The sequence below is a fragment of the Odocoileus virginianus genome, chromosome 26 (assembly GCF_023699985.2).
Source record: "Odocoileus virginianus isolate 20LAN1187 ecotype Illinois chromosome 26, Ovbor_1.2, whole genome shotgun sequence".
Lineage (NCBI taxonomy): Eukaryota > Metazoa > Chordata > Mammalia > Artiodactyla > Cervidae > Odocoileus > Odocoileus virginianus.
The window spans coordinates 2,894,527-2,907,682 of NC_069699.1; the positions used below are offsets into that span (position 1 = coordinate 2,894,527).

The following is a 13,156-nucleotide window of genomic DNA, read 5'->3' on the forward strand; positions in this document are numbered from 1 at the left end:
CAATGAAAGAGAATTCCACCTTCTCTAAATCCTTGAAAGCTCTGATTGCCTTTTTTTTAACTTGATCATTCTAATAGGTACATTACATAGTCAATATTCATTTTTCCTAAACTACACAACTGCAGATTTAGAGATGTGGTAGATGTAGGTATGGATAGTAAGGAGAATGCAATGGGTAATGGTGTAACTTTTTCAACTACATTTTTTTAACCAAAAGACCCCAACCTTATAATCCTTGTTGAAACCTAGATCAATTTAAGACTCTAGTACTATAACGCCTGCTTGGATACTTGTACAGAATCTAAGCTTAAAGAATTTACTTAAATTTAAAGAATTTACTCTTGGAACCCTGGGAACATTGAAATCTAGCCCCCCCTATACTCAGTGGGGTTGTCGTGGAATGCTTCTTTAGAAAGGTGACTCATGAGATTCTCTATTCAAAATATCAGTGACCTCAGAGAGATGAAGAGGCTTCTGTCTCCAAAATTCCAACCTCAGTCATAAACTATTTTTAAAAAGAAAAGAAACTAAAAGTAGTAATTGAATTCATTTTGAGATTCCAAGGGAACATTTCATGAAAAGATGGGCTCGGTAAAGGACAGAAATGGTATGGACCTAACAGAAGCAGAAGATATTAAGAAGAGGTGTCAAGAATACACAGAAGAACTAAACAAAAAAGATCTTCATGACCCAGATAATCACAATGATGTGATCACTCACCTAGATCCAGACATCCTGGAATGTAAAGTAAAGTGGGCCTTAGGAAGCATCACTACGAATAAAGCTAGTGGAGGTGATGGAATTCCAGTTGAGCTATTTCAAATCCTGAAAGATGATGCTGTGAAAGTGCTGTCCTCATTATGCCATCAAATTTGGAAGACTCAGCAGTGGCCACAGGACTGGAAAAGGTCAGTTTTCATTCCGGTCCCGAAGAAAAGCAATGCCAAAGAATGCTCAAACCACCACACAACTGTACTCATCTCACCCACTAGTAAAGTAATGTTCAAAATTCTCTCCAAGGCAGGCTTCAACAGTATGTGAACTGTGAACTTCCAGATGTTCAAGATGGATTTAGAAAAGGCAGAGGAACCAGAGATCAAATTGCCAACATCCACTGGATCATCGAAAAAGCAAGAGAGTTCCAGAAAAACATCTATTTCTGCTTTATTGACTATGCCAAAGCTTTTGACTGTGTGGATCACAATAAACTGTAGAAAATTCTGAAAGAGATGGGAATACCAGACCACCTGACCTGCCTCTTGAGAAATCTGCATGCAGGTCAGGAAGCAACAGTGAGAACTGGACATGGAACAACAGACTGGTTCCAAATAGGAAAAGGAGTACGTCAAGGCTGTATATTGTCACCCTGCTTATTTAACTTATATGCAGAGTACTTCCTGAGAAATGCTGGATTGGATGAGGCAGAAGCCGGAGTCAAGATTGCCGGGAGAAATATCAACAACCTCAGATATGCAGATGACACCACCCTTATGGCAGAAAGTGAAGAAGAACTAAAGAGCCTCTTGATGAAAGAGAAAGAGGAGAGTGAAAAAGTTGGCTTAAAGCTCAACATTCAGAAAACTAAGATCATGGCATCCAGTCCCACCACTTCATGGCAAATAGATGGCGAAACAGTGACTGACTTTATTTTTTTGGGCTCCAAAATCACTGCAGATGGTGACTGAAGTCATGAAATTAAAAGATGCTTACTCCTTGGAAGAAAAGCTGTGACCAACGTAGATAGCATATTAAAAAGCAGAGACATTACTTTGTCAACAAAGGTCCGTCTAGTCAAGGCTGTGGTTTTCCCAGTGGTCATGTATGGATGTGAGAGTTGGACTATAAAGAAAGCTGATTGCTGAAGAATTGATGCTTTTGAACTGTGGTGTTGGAGAAGACTCTTGAGAGTCCCTTGGACTGCAAGGAGATCCAACCAGTCCATCTTAAAGGAGATCAGTCCTGGGTTTTTCATTGGAAGGACTGATGTTAAAGCTGAAACTCCAATACTTTGGCCATCTTATGCAAAGAACTGACTCCTTTGAAAAGACCCTGATGCTGGGAAAGATTGAAGGCAGGAGGAGAAGGATGAGATGGTTAGATGGCATCACCGACTCATTAGACATGGGTTTGGGTAAACTCCAGGAGTTGGTGATAGACAGGGAGGCCTGGTGTGCTGCAGTCCAGGCTGACTGGAGTCAGACGCAGATGAGTGACAGAACTGAACTGAACTGAAGAGTGTGGCAAAATGAAACAATGATTCCATGATCCCTAATAGGCATTTTCCTAATCTATCTTCATAATGGGGAAATAGTCCATCACTGGCAACCTGGTTTTGTGTGCATGTTCAGTAGTTAGTCACTCTAGACTTTCCCTTGCCAGTGAGATATGAAGAAGGAAACATGATTTAAGATTCTTCTGAGGAATCTGAGCATTAGGTAACTTGTGGGCTCCAGGGTATAGTCTGAGTGGAGATGGAGTGTCAGTGTTTTCAAAATCCTTTGAAAGTAGTGAAAATATTAGTTGCTCAGTGGTGTCCAACTGTTTGTGACCTCATGGACTGCAGCCCACCAGGCTCCTTTCTCGGTGAAGCTCTCAAGGCAAGAATACTGCAGTGGGTAACTATTCCCTTCTCCAGGGGATCTTCCTGACCCAAGGATCGAACTCAGGTCTCCTGCATTGCAGGCAGACTATAGTCTGAGCCACCGGGGAAGTCCTAGATCTCTGTTAAATCTATCCTTTAGTAGATATCCAGAAGAATCATCCCTCCTCTGATCTGTGGAGCGCTGCTCTGGCCCAGGGGCTTCCCAGGTGGCACAGTGGTAAAGAACCTGCCTGCCAATGCAGGAGACATGGGTTCAATCCCTGGATGGGGACGATCCCCCGGAGGAGGAAATGGCAACCCACTCCAGTATTCTTGCCTGGGAAATTACATCAACAGAGGAGGCTGTCCATGGACTAGGCTACAGTCCATAGCTTTGTAAAGAGCTGGACATGACTGAGCAACGGAGCATGCACCCATGCCTGGTCTTCCCCAGTGTTTTTCTATACTTGTTCACTGCAGGGCCCTGGGGAACTATAAACTCAGCACTTTTTAGAGTCTATAGGAGAATATAACAGAGATCCAGAGCCTCCATCAGTACCTTGACTAAATTCAGAAAAATTCCTATCCTCACCTTGACCCAAATTGTCCACCAATTGTCCTTTTCTTTTCATGGAGAAAGTGTTTATGTTAGTTTTTGCCTAAGGGCATGGATTCATGCCTAGCATAAATTATCCGAAACTCTCTAGAAGCTGATCCTCTTTCTTGAATGAAGAAATAAATGCAATTATGTCTGTGTAACACCAGCCACTTTCGTAAAGCTTGGTGCTACCAATTCACCTTTCTTTCAAGGAGCTTTATAATAGTGTTGCCTTAAAAGCAAACAAGCAAAAACAAGACCCACAGCTTTTCTCCCCTGTTGATTAAACATACTATTACACTCACCTGGCCTAAGAGATTTCTGCGTGGCCAATTTTATAAGAGGACTCCAAGCTGTCATTTTGTTTAGAACAGTTTATTTCTTAGTGGAATCAAATACCATCAGTGTCTTGTCCACTCCTGTTAACAGTGAATGGGTGACGTGAGGGTGGAAGTCAATCTTCTTCAGACACGCGTGGTAGCTTTTGGTTAGCAGCCAGGCGTGCGTTAGCTTCACAAATCTATGAATCTTCTTTTTTTTTTCTGTTCGCAGATTTTATTCTTCACCGTACAGTATTGCAACCAACCGCATGATTCCACAGACATCCATCACGCCATTCATTGCTGCTTCCCCTGTCTCCACATATCAGGTATGTCCGATTTACCTACACGCCCTGAGAGGCCTTTCTTGCCAGGAGTAGACTATCTCAAGTCAAAAGGGACACCGTAGAGTTTTTAAGTTGTCTTCCCTTTAGTCACATCTTAATGTCATAATATTCAAGCTATCCATTGAGCCTACACTTTCAAGAGCTTGTTTGCATCTGTCTCACTGAATTATAAAAATCCACTGTGCTTGCATCCTGCCTGCTGAGTTTTCGTGATTTTGCTGCTTTTCAGCCAGCATTAGTACAGCTTTCTGACCACTGGGAGGTGACTTTGTGTGTTGTCTGTTATTTTGGTTGTCACAGTTCCCTAGTGTAACTTTTCTGAGAACACATTTCTGGCAACTCCCTGCACTCCTTTAGGATGCTGGATCATTGTCATCTCATTTTGTGACAGTTGTTCTGTGTATCCATGGAAAACTACATGGATGGCTGCTAGATCATTGGCTCCAAGAAATAGGGAAAATCATCAAAGGGGTAAAAGTAATTCCTCCTTCCTCCTCTTACTTCATCCTCACTTCCAAAGAGGCCAGAAGAGACCTCAGGGGTTCCACATGTTGAAACACAAGAAAATCTGAGACTCAGTGTGTGTCCTAAACCAGATGTTGTCGCCAGTTAACGTTAAGTGCACAGGTAGAAAGAAATAGCCATCCTTCCCCTCAAGCAGGGCTCCTTATCTTATGCCTTTGAGTTATCACGAATATTTCTCCCTCCTTCTCTTTACCTCATGTAGTTCTTTAGACAGTTCTTTTAATTCTCATGAGAAACAAAATTGCCTATGAATGCTGTCTAGAGTGTCGAGTGGTGTTGATTACAGCTTTGGAGATAGAGAGCGAGAATGTGTGCATGAGTGTGTTTCCTTATGCATATGGTGGGGGTGGGCGTGGGGGTTTGGGGTGGGGGTTGTGATGTTGCTGATTGCTTATGAATTCAGTGAAGTTTCACGTTCTTCATTCACTACCTATGTATGTCATGTCAGGAGGTCCCCACTGTCAGAGCATCACGCTTGAGACTATGCACATTTTTCCTTAACAGATCCCCCTCACTCCGAAGCAGATCATTTTCATTCTGTGTCTGCACTTAGGTTCTTGATACATGGCGGTGGGTGAGTGGAATAGACTTTTGTGTGGATTGCATTAGAGGGTCTCTGGATGGCTGATTTCTTAAATGCCTTTCCTTGGGACCCATGAGGCTAAGTGCAGATGCTGTTCAGTTTTTTTTTCTTCCTACAGGCCTGCCTGGTTGTAATGTGTGCTTTTTGTTTTTTTACCCATTTTTTTCAAATCTTGGCCTCTGTTTCAGCCAAGACCACCCACTGAGCCCCATTGTAGTGCACTTTGGTGTCCTGAATAAAACCTCCACAGAGCTGTCATTTCACTTGGGAGGGCCCACAAGTGGAATTTAACGCCAGCTCTCTTTTCTCAAAAAGGAATTAGAGCAATTTCCTACGTTGTTGATTCTTGCTTTTCACCACTTTTTTTTTTTTAATCTAAAGTTCATCGGCAGTCTCATTGATGTGAGTCTACTGAAAACAAAATCTTCAGGGCTATCTATGTCACAATCAGCTCTTAGAAGCTGACTTTCTCATTTGGCTGATGGGGAACATTCAGAACATTTTCCTGGCTCATGCACTCATTTTTAGTAACCATACCAATTACTACAAGAGAGAAAAATCACAGACTTACTTAACTTGGGTTTAACCCAAAGCATTCCCCCAAATCTCTCTAATTCATTCCCCAACTTTTACCACTTGGATTTATTTCCAAGATGGGATCACTTGAGAATTTGAGGTTAGAACCAATGACAGAAAAAGAGGAAGTCTTAGCAATCATGCTAAGTAATGCTTCCTTCTTTATTCGCCTGGGTCTTCCAGGATGTTGACCTCCAAACAGCAGATCCCTGAAGCCTCCTAAGACTTTCGTCTCCAACACCAGCCTCCAAATGTGCCCATGTGGCCATTACCGCCAGCTGCAGTGAAGTAGGAATTTGCTTTCATTCTACCATGTTTCAGGGACCAAATGAATCAGGTCCAAGAGTTTCCTTTCTATCCTTAGTTTTGAGCACTGATTTGCTGTAAGTCAGATGGACTCCACTTTCTTATGACCTAGTGTGACTCCACTGAACGCAAGAACCGAGTTCTCTCTGTGATTGCTTTGTGCTAATAAATGCTGTTTGATGCATAGGTCCAGAGTACTTCATGGATGCCTCATCCGCCATACGTTATGCAACCAACAGTAAGTGTTCTCAGTCACCTGAGGCTCGATGTTTCTATTATCTGAGTGCAAGCTTGTGTAACGTGGAGAAGCTCTGGGGTAAAGCTTTTGTTCTATTCCATGCCTCTTCCTGGCAGCCCTATTTTCCAGATAGAAAAGTGTTCCTGAAATGCTACAAAAGCGTGTACAATAGACAGAGATAGTGACAGTGATAGAAAGAGCTGAGAGAGGAAGAGAGAGGGAAAGAGGGAGAGAATCAACTTGATTGGAGGAAAGAGCAGTCAACCTCTCACATTGCTGTCTCCCATTGGTGATGAGGAGGGAAAGTCTGCATGCAGTGCGGTGTGCTCTGGACAGTTAAACCCACTGTGGGAAGAAAGCCTTTCTGTCGTCCTTCTCCTTCTGTTACGCTTTCTTTTCTTTGGGTGCTTTGGGAGTGTTTTTGTGAATCATGGCTCAGTGTTGACTCAAAGCAACATATTTGAAATAGGAAGGTATCCATCTACAAATAGGTGCGGCTAGATAGTAGATAGTAAGGTCAGTAGATGACTTTTATGTTAACTGACCAGAGTCATTCTCTTCTTTAGTGGAAAATGTCTTCCCCAAATATTCAAACTATGTTCTACTAGCTAGCTTTTTCCATATTGTGATACAATATGACACTAGTCCCAAAGGAAAAATATTATGTTCCATTAGAATACAGGCTGAAGGCTAGTGATTCCGTGTATCTTTGTCAAGTTCTTGCATGTTTTCTAGCTCTTGAAAAGAACAGGACAGGATGATTTCTAGAACGATACACTCATGAGAGTTTGGAGAAGGGGAAAGGTCCCCAGTGGGAAGTTGTGTGACAGGGTCTCTGGCGTACTCTCCTGGGTCTGTTCAAATTGTTAACTTTGTTTCGTCTCTGTCACTGAACTTAACATGGCTTTGGGGAGGATCAAAGCCAAGAGAATATATGAAAACAATGTTTAAAGTATGGCATGCTATACCTTATTATGGCCATCAATCCTTATTAGTGAATGTATCAGTTGTACAAAGAAGAAGCAATGCTACATTTTAACTCTTTTCAAAGATAAATATAAATAAAGTCCTGCATATCAAAAACAGGGAGTTACATACACAGCCATCCATTTCCTGGACTCAAAGGATCACAGCACCTGGCTTTCATAATTGAGGTTTGTCCAGTTTTTTATAAAAAGGAGCATTCCACGTTGCTCCTAGTGCTTTGATAGTTTGCTTTGTAATTTAAAAATAAAGTATATGTAGCTTTTGACAGCAGATCTTTAGACCCTGTTTTGCAAATCTCCCTGTTTACTCTTAGTTGTCTACTTTGAGGGCTTCGTGAGTTCATCTGGTATGTGTTGTGGAAATCAGACTGACAGGCAAGGAATCCAGGCTGTTCTTTTCTGTCCAAGTCATCAGGTGGAATCCAATAGATGCTGCCAGACCAGCATACAGCACAGACTGGGCCAACACAGGAAGAGGGAAGAAGCCTTGCCAAGTTCTGAAGGGACTTTCTAGAAGGAAGCAACTACCTTCTAAGGAAATACTGTGTGTGTGTTTAGAGAGTGCGGAGGCTGGCTTGGTCGTCATGCTGAGGTCAAGCATCATCTCATTGAGACCTAAAGGAATGCACATCTGGCAACATCTGAATTTTTTTTCAGATACCAAAAGTGTGTGATTCCACAATACATGGGAAGCTGTGAGGAGAAAGGAAGATTTTGTGTTTTATTTCAACTGTCTTCAGGGCCCTAGCAAAGTGTTTCCTGAGCACCTCCTCCTCCCTATCCCAGCTTCCAGCTTCACCCATTTGGGGATGTATTATTTCTAGTATCTTTCCCCCTAGCAACAGTTGTGTGTGTGTGCGTGTGTGTGTGTTCATTTGTCCCTATGAGATCTTCTTGCCATGGCTATTGCTCCCTAATATCGCTTCCCCTGACTAGACTCTGCATGATGTTTGAGCTTAGGTCACCCTGTTTGAGACAGCAGTCCCCAACCTTTTGGCACCAGGGACTGGTTTTGTGGAAGATAATCTTTCCATGAACCAGTGGGGCAGGGGGTGGTTTCAGGATGATTCAAGTGCGTTACATTTATGGTGCACTTTATTTCTATTATTATTACATCAATTCCATTTCAGATCATCAGGCATTAGATCCTGGAGGTTAGGGACCCTGGTTTAAGATGTAACACTTGTGCCTGGGACAGATTTCCTAGGAATAGGAGTGGATGGGCCACCCACCACTTTGTTGTTTGGAAACATTGGCTAAGCAGCACTTTGGAAACATTGCTTGCACCATCAGTTGTTTCCTTATAAGTTTTGTTGGTTGTTTTACTATATGAAGAACCTTGATGCAACTGGTCTTGGTTTTATCACCAGAATGGGATTGTTTAATTGCTCTGTAATGTTAACTGCTCTGTAATACTAAAACATAAAAATATGTAGGTGAGGATCTTGGGCAAAGAAATAAAACCACCTGGATGTGAAGAGAAGGAATGAATGAGTTGGTGATTAATACCATGGATTCTTGGTTAGACTCTTTGGGAGAGGAAATCCTTTCTGACATAGGATTTTGGGGCAGTTAAACTTCCTGAGCCACAATTTTCTCATCTGTAATATGGACACAATCACAACTAAATTACTATGCTTTCAGTTGATTAAATGAAGTAACGCTTTAAAGCTCTTAAAACAGCACCCGACAAATATCAAACACTAAATAAATTACTGTTATCATTACTCAGTTATATGAGTAGATGACCGCAAATCCTGCTTTAGCTTAGGCCAATTGTATAAAATGAGTGTTGGTACAGGAAGAACTCGAAAAAAAGCAATAATCAGTCATGTCTACCGCATTTATCCTGCTCATTTTGCACACTTTAGTAATGAGTTTGGTGAAGGTAGCCTCTGTGGCTATAAATAAGATGAATCGCTTAGATCGGTGTTTCTCTGATTTACTTGCTGAATCTTTCAACACCTATAATAAAAATAAATACAAGTAATGAAAATAAAAATTAAAGGCCTACTGGGTTACCTCTTGTGTGGCAGTCACTGGAACCTACTTTACAGCTATTCAAGGTGTGAATAGCTACACATGTACTGTAGGTTGCCCATAATCATTTGTTTACAACTTTTCTCCTTTCTCATGGTTTTTCCTCCACAGTTTTGAGAAACTCTCACAGATAAGGCCTCTGTACACAGGGTAGAGACGTGCTCCCCCCCTCGTGGTGAAGCTCACGGACTCCTACACTATAGCAAGTGTCCTGCAGGTTCCTTGTAGGCTTGACTCAACGGCCCCACGCTCTCAGCCAGGCTTGTATCTGAAGCCAGCGCTTCAGTCAAGTCTTAGCACAGAGCACGGTGCCTCTGGTCTTTTCCTTCCTGGGACGGGTAATGATCTGTAAGGGAGATGTGAATTGATGGACAGAAGGGATGAGAGACTGACAGAAATCCTGAGTGTAAAGCTACAGCTGGCTTAGGCTTTCTTCTTCAGAGACTGAAATTTCTGAGTCATGTGCAGTGTACCTTTTCGTAACTTTAGAAGAAAGACTCTGAGAAGCTTTTCACTTTTAAGGAAAAGGGGCTAAAAGTTTCCTTGCCTGGATCCTACCTCTCATACTGGTGTTTCTGCAAGGAAACCATTCTCTGTCTGTGTGTTGGACTCTGGGACTTGATCGAGTCAAATCCTGCTGATGGCAGTGAGAGCATTTTTACTTGCACTTTATTTCTCGTTCACTGCAAGATAACACTGCGAGACTAAATCAGGAACACACTCTTTGCTGACGTTGCCAATGCCGTCAGGTACGTGTTGCTTATTGCCAGTGGAGGGTTTCTTTCCTAAACTCTGAAATTTCGCTATGACACTGGCAGGATTTTAATAGGTGATGGATTGAACTAGATATCTACTTTGCTTGGCAGCTTGTCACACTGGAATCTTCTATGAATGCACAATTGAAATCCCCATGTTGCGATACATCGGGTATTTTGTTAAATCTGTGCTGACAGGGAGAAAAGATGATAGCTCCCAAGAAGAAGCAGAGTTCAGTTCTCTTAAATTTTATTTAGGCCTGTCTGAATCATAAATCTTCTGTCCTTCATGTGTTTAGCATTATTTATCCTCAAGGAGAAAGGTCCGTTTTCATTTTTACCTAATTACAAACAGGATATCTAACTGCTGGGTTTCCCTGATCGCTCAGACAGTCATGAATCTACCTTGCGGTACAGGAGACCCAGGTTCAATCCCTGGATTGGGAAGATCTCCTGGAGAAGCAAGGGATACCCACTCCAGTATTCTTGCCTGGAGAATCCATGGACAGAGGAAGCTGGAGGGCTATAGTCCATGGGGTCGCAAAAAGTTGGACATGACTGAGTGACTGTACTAATACTATCCTCTCTAACTACAGGATTCTAAGAAATGCAAGATGCTTTTATGGAACCACTGTGGGATTTGTTGCTATACCTGGCTAAATTATAACACTTCTGATGAATAAACCTTACATTTACAGCTAACGTGTCAATATAAACTTTCCCTCTAGAACAACAACAATAAAAAGTTCAAGAAAGCTCCAAGAATATTTCATTGGTAACTGGTGATTAGGTAAGGCTTAATTTTAAGGGCTGTATCCTCCAAACTTGCAGACACATTTCCCCTAAAAGCACATCATCAAGTTTGGAAAGGACATTGAAATCATTAGCATTCTGTTCAGAAAGCAGTGTTTTCAGATACTATCTTTTTATTCCAACTGCTGAGCTGAGCAAAAATTCTAACCTTCTGAGTTTCATTGTCAAAGTACCAAACAAAGACAAAATGTGTTTGCTATGGAGGGACTTTACCTGGGGGATCTACTGGCCAAATCTTTTAAAATAACTAGCAAACACAAAGCAGGGACTTTAGCCCATGTACACCATTTCTACCAGAAGAGGATTCAAAAATATTTGAAAATAAATTTAAAAGGAACATCTTCATATGGGTGTCAGCTCCCTGTAAGTAGATTTCTGGGGTAAAGTAAGGACAGACTCTTGAACGCAAAGTCTCTTTGATACCCTAAGTACTGTAGCAAGCAGTGCTGGTCTTGCCATTGTTAAATGTAACTTCAAAATTCTATGGCAACTTAAAAAAAATAATCTAAAATGAACTTAGGGGCAATGAACATTCAAACAATGAAATTCAAAGCTCATGATTCAAAAGTGCCTGCACAGCCACTATGGAGAACAGTATGGAGGTTCCTTAAAAAGCTAAAAGTAGGGTCTCCATGAAGTAGTGTTAGTTGCTCAGTCGTGTCCGACTCTGTGCGACACCATGGACTGTGGTCTGCCAGGCTCCTCTGTCCATGGGATTCTCCAGGCAAGAATGCTGGAGTGGATTGCCATTCCCTAATCCAGGAGATCTTCCCAACCCAGGGATAGAACCCGGGTCTCCTGCATTGAAGGCAGATTCTTTACCTTCTGAGCTACAGGGAAGATCCAAGTAAAAGTCACTCAATCATGTCTGACTCTTTGTGACCCCATGGACTATACAGTCCATAGAATTCTCTAGGCCAGAACACTGAAGTGGGTTCCCTTTTCCAGGGGATCTTCCCAACCCAGGGATCGAACCCAGGTCTCCCACACTGCAGATGGATTCTTCACCAGCTGAGCCACAAGGCAAGCCCAAAAATACTGGAGTGGGTAGCCTTATCCCTTCTCCAGCAGATCTTCCCTACCCAGGAATCAAACAGGGGTTTCCTGCATTGCAGGAGGATTCTTTACCAATTGAGCTACCAGGGAAGCCCCCAAAAAGTGAAAGCCCCTCAGTTGTGTCTGACTCTTTGTGACCCCATGGACTATACAGGCCAGAAAACTGGAGTGGGTAGCATTTTCCTTCTCCAGGGGATCTTCCCAACCCAGGGATGGAACCCAGGTCTCCAACCCAGGTCTCCTGCATTGCAGACGGATTCTTTACCAGCTGAGCTATCAGGGAAGTCCCAACGTCTCCATACGACCTAGCAATCTCACTCCTGGGCATATATCTGGAGAAAACCATAATTCGAAAGGATACATGCACCCCAACATTCATTGCAGCACTATTTAACAATGCCAGGACATGGAAGCAACCTAAATGTGCACCAACAGAGGAATGGATAAAGATGTGGTACATAAAACTTCCAAACTCATTCTATGAGGCCACCATCACCCTAATTCCAAACCAGACAAAGATGCCACAAAAAAAGAAAACTACAGGCCAATATCACTGATGAACATAGTTGCAAAAATCCTTAACAAAATTCTAGCAAACAGAATCCAACAATATATTAAAAACATCATACACCATGACCAAGTGGGCTTTATCCCAGGAATGCAAGGATTCTTTAATATCTGCAAATCAATCAATGTAATACACCACATTAACAAATTGAAAGATAAAAACCATATGATTATCTCAATAGATGCAGAAAAAGCCTTTGACAAAATTCAACATCCATTTATGATTAAAACTCTCCAGAAAGCAGGAATAGAAGGAACATACCTCAACATAATAAAAGCTATATATGACAAACCCACAGCAAGCATTACCCTCAATGGTGAAAAATTGAAAGCATTTCCCCTAAAATCAGGAACAAGACAAGGGTGCCCACTCTCACCACTCCTTTTCAACATAGTTTTGGATGTGTTGGCCACAGCAATCAGGGCAGAAAAAGAAGTAAAAGGAATCCAGATAGGAAAAGAAGAAGTGAAACTCTCTCTGTTTGCAGATGACATGATCCTCTACATAGAAAACCCTAAAGACTCTACCAGAAAATTACTAGAGCTAATCAACGAATATAGTAAAGTTGCAGGATATAAAATTAACACACAGAAATCTCTTGAATTCCTATACACTAACAATGAGAAAACAAAAAGAGAAATTAAGGAAACAATACCATTCACCATTGCAACAAAAAGAATAAAATACTTAGGAGTATATCTACCTAAAGAAACAAAAGACCTATACATAGAAAACTATAAAACACTGATGAAAGAAATCAAAGAGGACACAAAGAGATGGAGAAATATATCATGTTCATGGATTGGAAGAATCAATATTACAAAATGGCTATACTACCCAAGGCAATCTACAGATTCAATGCAA

The 13,156-nt window shown here is 41.7% G+C and overlaps 1 protein-coding gene across 14 annotated transcripts in view; it reads left to right on the forward strand.

Annotated features, from left to right (window-relative positions):
* Positions 1–13,156, forward strand: part of RBMS3 (RNA binding motif single stranded interacting protein 3) — a 1,589,121-nt gene that overhangs the window by 1,461,729 nt on the left and 114,236 nt on the right. For 11 of the 14 annotated variants that reach the window (XM_070455283.1, XM_070455285.1, XM_070455287.1 and 8 more), the window contains 2 exons: positions 3,732–3,828; positions 6,024–6,074. In XM_070455283.1, the coding sequence (XP_070311384.1) occupies positions 3,732–3,828; positions 6,024–6,074 (148 nt within the window). The remainder of the gene's footprint in view (positions 1–3,731; positions 3,829–6,023; positions 6,075–13,156) is intronic. The other 3 variants (XM_070455288.1, XM_070455290.1, XM_070455296.1) reach the window with 1 other exon arrangement.